General features: G+C 50.4%; 1 protein-coding gene across 3 annotated transcripts; it reads left to right on the top strand.

The window, feature by feature from the left end:
* The first annotated feature begins 205 nt into the window (after positions 1-205).
* On the top strand, positions 206-5,376 carry LOC120407513 (endogenous retrovirus group K member 21 Gag polyprotein-like). Of its 3 annotated transcripts, none has more exons than XR_005600082.1 (3): positions 206-324; positions 2,083-2,214; positions 4,869-5,376. XR_005600082.1 is itself a non-coding variant. In XM_039543135.1 (3 exons), the coding sequence occupies exons 1-3, from the start codon at positions 1,030-1,032 to the stop codon at positions 4,877-4,879; spliced, it is 654 nt and encodes a 217-aa protein (XP_039399069.1). In that variant the 5' UTR covers positions 1,021-1,029; the 3' UTR covers positions 4,880-5,376. The 3 variants fall into 3 exon arrangements, 1 of the variants encoding a protein (XP_039399069.1); XR_005600081.1 differs by having other exon boundaries at positions 2,172-2,214; XM_039543135.1 differs by lacking the exon at positions 206-324 and adding an exon at positions 1,021-1,540.
* Positions 5,377-10,820: the final 5,444 nt, after the last annotated feature.

Genomic DNA, 10,820 nt, shown 5'->3' on the forward strand with positions numbered 1-10,820 from the left:
TATGCTATCATTAGTCACTAGACAATGGCCCGGTGAAGCCAGTGATGAGAACCAGCCTTTACCAATCAGAATGAAGTAAACAGGTGTATCAATCATATAGTAATAAGTAACCTGTGTGATGTCAATCATGTAATGCTGAGAACCAGTCTGTAAGAAAGAGAATAAAAGCAGCGGTCTGGGACTATACCAGGACGCCTCACTGCAGCCTTGTCTCGTCTCTGTTTCCCGATACAACATCTGGTGACCCCGACGTGATCCAGACACAGGACCCCCGACTCATCGGCTGGCTTAGCCTTGGTGCACCACAGCGCAACGCGCTCCCTCGTGAGTATGGGGGGGGATTTATCCATTGAGCAAAAAGATCATGCAAAAGAGTTATTGAAGCTTATCAAACAGGATGGGTGTACTGCAGTATCGTTACGGCACTTGGAGGAATTGCTCCGAGTGATTGAGTATAAGTGCCCATGGTACTCGAACCGAGGCTCCCTAGATCACTCCGATTGGATAAAGATCGGAGAGGCATTGTTTAGGGAACCTCGAGCCGAGATCCAACATATTCTGTTGTGGCAGCACTGTTCAGCTGCGGTGGGGAGATTACGAAAAGAGGCGTCCCCCTCCGCACCTCCCTTGCTCTCGGTAGAGGCACCTCCCGCCTATCCCCGAGTGCTCCCACCAGCCCCTTTTTTAGCACCAAAAACTTCTACACCAGTGGTGGACACCCTGGGGCAGAAGTCCCTTCATCAGGGTGCTGTCTGTGCCGCCCTTGCGGCGGCGCGGGCGAGCGGGCAGGACCCCTTATTGGAAGAATGGGAGGGAGAAATCCCTTTGATGTTTCCCCTGTCTTATGACCCTCCCAATGAGGCAGGTGAGGTGGTAGCTCGGCACTCCACCCTCCCGTACTCTATTCTTAGGGAACTTAACAAAGCGGTACGTGAGTCAGGGCTGCATTCCACTTATGTGCAGGGTATGATAGAAGGGATCGCTAATAGTTATACTATGATCCCAGAGGACTGGAAACATCTATTTCGTATGATCCTTTCCCCTGCACAGTACGTGGTATGGGATAATGAGTTTAGGTTGGCAGCCCTAGCACTCGGTAACGCGCAGAATACTGCTGAGCAAATATATGGGACAGGAGCTTTTGCCACCATGGAGCAACAATCTATATTGCCCATGGAATCTTTTCACCGCACGGCAATGTGCATTCAGAGAGCCTTTCGGCGCGTTCCAGCCTCTGGCAAGCCCCTTCGATCATTCACAAATGTTAAACAACAAGCTACTGAACCTTATCATCATTTCGTTGATCGCCTCAAGGAGGCTGTTCAACGCCAAATTGACAATCCGGACGCTCAGACGGAACTCCTTTTACGCTTAGCGTATGAGCAGTCCAATGCTGACTGTCGGAAAATTCTCCAAACTATCATTCACCGCCCTAATTACACACTCGCTGACATGTTGCAGGCATGTGCCGAAGTGGGCACTCAGACCCACGCTATGGCACTGTTGGCGGGAGCAATCCATCAAGGTAACAAACCTACAGGTAACTGCTTTAACTGCCAGCGACCTGGACACTTCAAAAAGGAGTGCCGGGCCCCAGGAGGTGGTGCTCATAAGGGAGGAACTAACACCACCGGGGGCCGTCCTTCTAAAAAGTGCCCAAAATGTAATAAAGGATATCATTGGGCTAATCAATGTCGCTCCTCAACCCCAGATAATTCGGGAAACTTTCGACCGGGCCCCCCTCCAGCCCCGGTTTAAAGGAGGGAGCTTTGCCTGCCACAGCTGCTCGACCAGCCACACAAGGCAGTGCTGGTTTGGATCTTATTAATGCAGTAGATATGCAATCCCCTCTCCCTGGTGACGTACTCCTCATGCCTACGCAGCTTTCTGGTCCGCTTCCCCCAGACACATTTGGGTTAATTTTGCCTCGCTCATCTGCCAGTAGTCAGTCTATTATGATTGTGCCCGGAGTTATCGATTCTGATTACACTGGCATTATCTATGTTCAAATTTGGAGTCACCTTCCCCTCAAATTAAAGGCGGGGGACTCTTGGGCTCAACTGCTAATCTTACCTTACACAGCGCCGGCCGGACCCAGCCAAGCGAGTCGTGCCGGCGGATTTGTTTCTACTCGCGTTAATCTGGAGCAAGGTCTCCTTTTTCATCCACAGATTGCTGCAGTATTACAACACATCCGAACCCACAAACCGACCCGTAAGTATATCATCAACGGTAAGGAGCTCTATGGACTGCTAGACACTGGAGCAGATGTTTCAGTAATTGCACAAAAGCATTGGGACCCTTCCTGGCCTTCCGAAGTTTCCCCCTCTGTTTGGGGAGTGGGAGGCCCGCAATCTTCTCGACAGAGCACCAATTGGCTCTCAGTATGGGATAGTGAGGAGGGGCGAGAGGTTGCAAAAATTCGTCCGTGCATTTTGCCAATTGACATTAATCTCTGGGGGCGAGACCTATTGTCTCAGCTGGGAGCCTCCCTAGTTGTGCCATGACACGTAAATGCTCTTCACACACTGCCCTCCCCCTGGAATGGAAAACCCACGTCCCAGTGTGGGTTGAACAATGGCCACTCCCTCAGGAAAATTAATAGCCCTTAAAGAATTAGTTCAGGAACAGTTAACCGAGGGACATATTGAACCTACTACTAGCCCATATAATACTCCGGTCTTTGTTATTAAGAAAAAATCTGGACGCTGGAGATTATTACATGATCTCCGAGCTATAAACAAAATTATGGAACCTATGGGAGCCCTTCAATGTGGGACCCCGAATCCGAATGTTATACCACATGATTATCAGTTAGCAGTAATCGATCTTAAGGATTGTTTTTTCTCTATTCCTCTCCTCCCCCGTGATCGAAAGTACTTTGCCTTTACTATCCCTGTTTTGAATAATAGTCAGCCAACAGAACGCTACCATTGGAAGGTTCTTCCCCAGGGTATGCTAAACAGCCCCACCCTCTGTCAATATTACGTAAATCAGTCTCTCTTACCTTTTCGCAAACGGTACCCTATGCTTAAGGTTTACCATTATATGGATGATATCCTCATAGCAGGACCAGAACTCCCTCCCTCGTGGAAAACTGACCTGCAAAATATGCTCCAGGAATACGGCCTTCAGATAGCCCCAGAAAAGGTACAATGTATAGAGCCCTTCCTTTATCTGGGACATAAAATGATGGCCGCCTACTCCATTCCAATTATCCCGCAAATTGCCTTGAAAACCAATATTAATTACGTCACCCTTCAGCAAGTCCTCGGCATAATTAATTGGGTACGTCCCTATTATCGCCTTGATACCAATATGTTAAGTCCATTATTTGATGCTCTTCGGCAGGGGCGTCACCCCTCCAATATAATTTCTCTCACAAAAACACAACTAGATGCCATTGCACAGGTGAATCAATCTCTCGCTAAGGTTTGGGTGGATCGTGCCGTGGATAACGAGCCTCCACGTCTCGCTTGTCTTCAAGGGGTGACCCAGCCTTGTGCTGCCCTCTTTCAAGCACCCGAGGCTGGGACGGTACGAATCCTTGAATGGCTTTATCTAGCCCACACCCCAGCAAATACCCTTACTCCCCTTCCCTCCATGCTTGCCTCCCTTATCACCAAGGGACGCCAGCGAGCGTGGGTCCTTTTAGGCATTGATCCCGTTGAAATAGTACTTCCGATCCCCTTGCATTTATGGCAAACTCTTTGTGAAACTAACCCCGAGGTTCAGTGTGCATGCTCAGCCTTTACTGGGGTCTTCTCCTGTCACACTTTGAAGGACCCCCGTTTCAGCATGATGCAGCGATTACCCCTTAACTTTTGCTATTTACTCTCCCCAACCCCGCTGCCAGATGTGCTTACAGTATTTACGGACGGGAGTCCAAACCGTGGGGTTCTCTCTTGGCGTGACCCATCTACTACCCACTGGTGTTCTCTGTTTACCCTACCCCAAAGCTCCGCCCAGCGTGCTGAGCTGGCTGCAGTAATTTTAGCCTTTAATCGTTTTTCTATGCAACCGTTTAATATTATCACTGACAGTTTATATGTAGCCAATGTTGTTTCAAATATTAGTGGTAGCTATGTATCACCAGCGCTAGATAAAAAATTGCTAGCTTTGTTTTTAGCATTGCAACATCTCATTCATTCCCGTACCGATCAGTTTTTTATTGCTCATATCAGAAGCCACCAACCTTTCCCTGGCATGTTGACAGAAGGCAATGCCCAGGCGGATGCCCAACTTAGGGCATTCCCTTGTACTCCTATAGAAAGTCATGCCCTACATCATCAAAATGCCAAGGCATTGGCTAAACAATTTCAGATCCCTCTTTCTGATGCTCGAGGTATTGTTCAACAATGTCCTCAATGCACCCTTAACCCACAGGGTCCTCCCATAGGGGTAAATCCCCGTGGTCTCGGAGCCAATCAACTTTGGCAGATGGATGTTACCCTTTTTCCCCCTTCTCCCCTTGGAAATACCTGCACGTTGTCATCGACACATTTTCTGGTTACACTTGGGTAACTGCCCAAAAAGGGGAGGCTACCAAACATGTTTGTAATCACTTGATTCACAGTTTTGCGGTAATGGGCAGCCCCGCTGAGTTGAAAACCGACAATGGCCCTGCTTACTGTTCCTCCGCCATGGCTGCATTTTGTGCCCGGTGGGGCATTCTCCACAAATTCGGCATTCCTTATAATTCCCGGGGTCAGGCCATTGTTGAGTGGGCTAACCGCACCCTAAAGAAGGCCCTTACTAAACAAAAACAAAAAGGAGGAGTGCCCCTATCCTTGCCAGATAAGGAAGAATGGCTGGCTCGTGTCTTGTTTACTCTGAATCATTTGAATTTAACTTTGTTTAATAATCAGTTTTTATCTAGAGCCCAGCGCCATTATAGACAGACCGAGCCCCTTCCGGCGCCGAAGGTGATATATCGCAAGCTGCCAGGACCAGAGTGGAGCCTGCCTGTGCCACTAATCACCTGGGGCCGGGGCTACGCAGCAGTGTCAACTGAAACCGGCCCTGTATGGGTTCCCGCTCGCTTTGTGAAGCCGTGGAGAGATGGCCTGGCATCAGGGGCTAAAGAATCCCATTCCGGACTTCAGTCTAACCCTGACGGATAGGGTGGACAAGACTGACAAGGCCCGAAAGTGTGGCACACCTAACACTGCCATAACTTGGGGGCAGGTCAAAGTTTTATCACGGCAGGCTGAACATGTATTAGAGCGGCTATAGATTATTTACTTATGCTGCATCATTATGGATGTGAAAAGGTTAATGATATGTGTTGCTTTAATATTTCTGATCATCATCATTCAGTTGAAAATCAACTCAAGATAATTAAAAATTTAACAGATCAAATCAGATACAATCCAGACCCCTTCTCAGGATGGTGGGATTGGCTCTCCTCATGGCTTCCTAACATTGGGTGGTTGCATCAGCTTGTCACCTTTGGGGGACTCACTGTACTCTTACTTGTGCTATTTTGCTGCGGCATTCAGTGTGTTCCCTCATTTGTTTCTCTCTTCATTAAGGGCTGTCCGTGGACTAACCCAGGGCCCCCTCGTAAGTATTAGTCATGTTAACAAAACAAAAAAGGGTGAGATGTAGGTACAAGTGCTGGCAAGCCACACTGTATCTGCATTGAACCGTTCATTAGAACAGTATAGTATGCACTTTCTGCTATGCTATCATTAGTCACTAGACAATGGCCCGGTGAAGCCAGTGATGAGAACCAGCCTTTACCAATCAGAATGAAGTAAACAGGTGTATCAATCATATAGTAATAAGTAACCTGTGTGATGTCAATCATGTAATGCTGAGAACCAGTCTGTAAGAAAGAGAATAAAAGCAGCGGTCTGGGACTATACCAGGACGCCTCACTGCAGCCTTGTCTCGTCTCTGTTTCCCGATACAACACTTTTGGCCATTTAAAAGCCCGTTGGTGCTGCCTCTATGGGAAGCTGGACCTGGCCGATGACAATATTCCTATGCTTACAGCCGTGTGCTGTATGCTTCATAATATTTGTGAAGGGGAGGGTGAAAGCTTCACTTAGGGCTGGATCGCAGAGGTTCAGCACCTGGAGGCTGAGTTTGAAGAGCCAGAGACCAGGGCTATTAAAGGGTGTGACGGGGCGGGACAGCCCCGCACTGGTACAGCGGGGGTTAACCCTTCTTTGCTAGCAGAGGAAGCCACGCCCAGGAAGCTCTGCTGGGCATGCTCCAACTGGCAGACCGGTATTAAAGCCTGCAGGTCTGCTCAGTCTGGGCTGGCCACCGGGGGAGAAGGACGCAGACCGTCAGCTCCTGCAGAAGGAGAGCCCATGAGCCTGGACCGGGGCGTCAGCCGAGCAGAGGCCGCCCCGGAGACCCCGGGGAGGGACGCCGGCCGTGAGGGACCTACGGGGGAACCGCTCCCACAACGCAGACGTCCGGCTAGACAGGGTAGGAAGTGACCCAGGGGGATTGTCGGGACTGACAGCCTTAAAGCTGCAGTACCGCTCGGCGTGTTGCGGGCAGATCCCCGCCGAGCTGGCAGCAAGGAGAGCTTGCCACAATCAGGGCCCTGGGTCGGGGCTCGGTGGAGAGGGCGGGCCCGAGTCCCCCTACCCCACCCCTTAATACCCCGCTCCGAGGGGGGGGGTCTATGGACTCTGGCCGCTAGGCCGTGCTACCCCGCCCCGAAGGGGGTGGTTATGGACTCCGGCCGCTAGGCCGTGCTACCCCGCTCCGAGGAGGGGGTTGTTGGACCCTGGCCGCTAGGCCGTGCTACCCCGCCCCGAAGGGGGTGTTTATGGACTCTGGCCGCTAGGCCGTGCTACCCCACCCCGAAGGGGGTGTTTATGGACTCTGGCCGCTAGGCCGTGCTACCCCGCCCCGAAGGGGGTGGTTATGGACTCTGGCCGCTAGGCCGTGCTACCCCGCTCCGAGGAGGGGGTGGTTATGGACTCTGGCCGCTAGGCCGTGCTACCCCACCCCGAAGGGGGGGTTTATGGATTCTGGCTGGTAGGCCGTAATACGCCGGCTACCAGGGGCAGACCGAAGGACAAGTGAGTGGCGCGGCGCTAGGCCCCCAGCCCGCCCCTGCCACAAGGGGGTGCTGGGGTGCCAGACCCGTCACAGAGGGGCACAATGCAGGGCCATAAGGATCAGGGAGGCCTTGAGGTAGCAATTTGAAGCTGAAATCCACTAATATTTGTTGCTATGCTTGGGATTGCAGTGCTTGTAATGCTAGGAGGTCATTGGTGCACATAATGCAATAAGGGGGTTTAACATAATTGTATATTGCTTTGCAGGGCTCTTTTTTTCTTTCAGTTAATAGAATAAAGATTGCTTTCAAACCAAGACAATTATTTTATTAAAAAACAACAACCAGAGGAGAGAGTCAAACAAGCAAACAAAAAACATCAACAGGGAGGGCGATGGGGAAGGGAAGATCCCAGGACAGCTAAAGATTTGTGTTTATCCAGGAATCATATCCAGCCTTCTCCTTTGAAGTACAATGCAGTGGGTACTGTACTTCAGCAGGGCCAAACTGCAGGGGGATGGGTTTTGCATATAATGGGTAGTGGGAGTCCACAGGGGGCGGAGTGGAATGCTGCAAGTATAGACTGGAGCCAGGAGGTTGATAACAGTGTGTTGGCAGTGTTGGCGGTGTCTTTTCCCCTGCAGCATGGGGAAAAGTTTTGCAACAATGGCTGCAGGGAAGGGTGGGCATAGAGCAGCCTGGTTTGAAGAGGTAGGATCACCTGGCACCTGTCTGCTTGGTGCTCCATAACCTTTAAGAGCTTCTGCGCGGCTTCATTCTGGTGTGCCGCGTATTCCTTTCGGTCCCTCTTCTTGCCGTCCCGCCACTCCTTCAATTCCTGTTTCTCGGCTGCAGAGTGCATCATGACATCACGCAGAAAATCCTTCTTAGTTCTTCTTGGCCGCTTTCTAATTCTGCGCAGCCATTCAACTGCTGATAACAAAGAAGGAGGTTGGACTTCCAAGGTCATCTCTGTGAAGTTTAAATGCAACACTTAACAGAAGCAGTATTATTTGCAACATAGACAACACTGATTCAGTGCTTTAAAACACAGCCAGTACTCACACACCTGTCACTAACTGGCTGACTCCAGGCAAGCACACATGAGCCACAAGACCCCCCAGGGTAAATCACTCTGCCCAGACCCTGCTGTACACTGGGCATGTGGCTCTTGGGGAGACCTAGCACTATAGGGGGTGGCGCCTGATAATCATTCCTGTCCCCCCACACTCCACAGGCTGTGATCATTATGGAAGACACCTCGCTGCTGAGGGTGAGCAGGGAATCAAGGAAGGGTCTTCTCCAAGCCTGCGGTACCCCCTCCTCCCTCCACTCGGTGATGGCACTGAGGCGCAGGAAAATTACCGTTAATGGGGCAAGAAACAAAGCAGTGCTGCCAAAGATCCTGCAGCAGTGAATTGCCCCCAACAACGCTCTTCAGCGATTCCCAAAATCAGATCCACTTACCAGGGGCCTCCTCTCCTGTTTGCACTTCGTGAAGATCCAACTGTTGTGACTGGCTAGCCTCCTCTGGGGTCCCCCATGCATCCGAGTCATCCTCTGCCTCTGGGTCCCCCTCCCCCTCCTTGTCCAACATTTCCTCTTCCTGGCTTCACGAGCCACCAAAGTATCCACAGTGGCCTTTGCAGTGGAGATGGGGTCGCCGCTGAGTATCGCATCCAGCTCTTTGTAGAACCAGCAGCTCGTGGGTGCAGCACTGGAGGAGCGGTTTGTCTCCTGTGCCTTGTGGTAGGCATTCTGCAGCTCCTTCACTTTGACCCTGCACTGCAGTGTGTCCCAGTCATGGCCCCATTCTGTCATGCATCATGAAATCTGTCCTTACGTATCATAATTCCTATGGCTGGAGCGCAGCTGGGACTGGACAACCTCCTCTCCCCACATGCTGATGAGGTCCAGCAGCTCGACACTGCTCCAAGTGGGGGATCGCCTGGTGCATGGAGCAGGCATGGCCATCTGGACAGATGTGCTGAGACCACTGCACGCATCACAGAGCAAACAGGAAGGGGACTTTCAAATTTGCAAAGGAATTTACGGGGTGGGGATGACGGTTGCTCACCCAAGGACAGGGCAGTAGAGTTCAAACCGATGACCAGAGAGGTGAGAAAAGGCATTGTGGGACACCTCCTGGAGGCCAATCGCAGCGCTGCAATTGCCATGGTGTCTACACTGGCACCGCAGCGGTGTAGCCCCAGTACAGAAAGCTGTACGCCTCTCGTCGGGGTGGTGTTTGTAAAGTGCTACAACTGCGCAGTTTCTGCACACTAAGTGGCTTGGCAGTGTGTACACCTCAGGAGTTACAGTGCTCAAAACTGCTTTACTGTGCAGAAACTTGCCACTGCAGACAGGGCCTTAAGCACGTCTCTTGGGTATTGTGGATACAAAATGAAAGATTGCATAACCCTTTCCTCTGAATAGATAATAAATAGCCCAGTGATTGGGCCATTCTCCTGGGAGACCCAGGTTCACATCTCTGCTCTGAATACATCCCAGGTGAGTGCCATAACCACTAGACCATTGGCTGGTCTGCAGTGGTGTGTCACTCTCTCTTTCCCTCATCCCATTTTTGGACCTGAGAAACTTTCCTGACAAAATTTTCATCAAAACCAGTATATTTCCCTGAAACATTTTGGTTTTGATGAAAAAAGTTAAGTCCAAAATGTTTTAACCAGCTCTCATTGGAAAGATGGTTATGGCTCAACTCTCCAAAGGGTTAGTGTTAATAATACTGTAACCAACCCCATCACCGGGTGCATTGTGGCTGGTCTGCCCTTCCCAGTTCTTCCTTCTCTTGAATGGTAATTAAGTGCTGAGCTGAGGTCTCACTGGGCAGAGTTCAGTTGTGTTGTCTTTGGTCTCACAAGGGGGCACCTCTGCATGGTTCATCTGCCTTCCTGTTGTAGCAGCTGCCTTATGTCTCCTGCTTCTTTGCTGCCCCACCTAGATCTTAATGCTGGGGGCTCCCCGCTAATACCACCTCAGTGTTAGCCTCTTTCTCCCTCATCTCTCAGACTACGTCCTACCTGACCTTCCCTCCACAGCTAGCTTCCTCTAGCCTGCTGCTCAGCCTCACACACAGCTTGCTGTCTCGCTCCTTGTGCCTGAGCCTTCGGTTTTTAAGATGTCACTGCACTTCACTTTCTTGATCACCAAGCTTCCTAGAGCCCTTTACTGGCTAGTTGCTGATCTGAGGCCATGTCCCTCCGAGAATGGCCCGTCTTAATTGTTTCCTTCAAGCTGTTTCTGATGCGAATAACTTGCATCAATATAGAGTGTTTCCACCAAGGATTTCAAAGTGCTTTACAAACATTAATTAACAAAGCCTCAGCATCTGTGGCAGAGCCAGGTAGAGACTCCCGGCACAGTGATCCCTGTTCCAAGCATTACACCATATTGCAGCTCAGGTTCATGCTGCCTACAGTGTATTTTTTACTTAAACTTGGGGAACCTTCACTTCACCTTGGCTGGTCTCAGTCTCAGTGTTTTAAACTGTGCCTGTTATCTAAAGCAGACAACTCTAATCACCCTTTCAAGAGCGCTGGAATAAAGTAGGTTATGAAGATCTAAAAACATTCTTTTCATTGTCACAAAAGACAATGCGAGCTGAGCACCATGTCCCCTCTGTATTAATTATTAATGAAGCTAGAACGGAGCAGTTCCGCTGCAGAAGCACACAGGATAAAAGAGCGATTCACTCACCACCACTAGTGTGCTGCCACTCCACCATCCTGTTAATGGTTCCAGAGAGATTCGCTATACATGTACTGACCCATGA

The sequence above is a fragment of the Mauremys reevesii genome, linkage group 6 (assembly GCF_016161935.1).
Source record: "Mauremys reevesii isolate NIE-2019 linkage group 6, ASM1616193v1, whole genome shotgun sequence".
NCBI classification, from domain to species: Eukaryota; Metazoa; Chordata; order Testudines; family Geoemydidae; genus Mauremys; species Mauremys reevesii.

Bases quoted from the DNA above. Each gene is read 5' to 3' on its own strand.
- LOC120407513 (XM_039543135.1), top strand. From the start codon at position 1,030: ATGATCCTTTCCCCTGCACAGTACGTGGTATGGGATAATGAGTTTAGG. The intron at 1,541-2,082 runs GTAACTGCTTTA...TACCTTACACAG, and splicing joins TCAAGGTAACAAACCTACAG to CGCCGGCCGGACCCAGCCAA.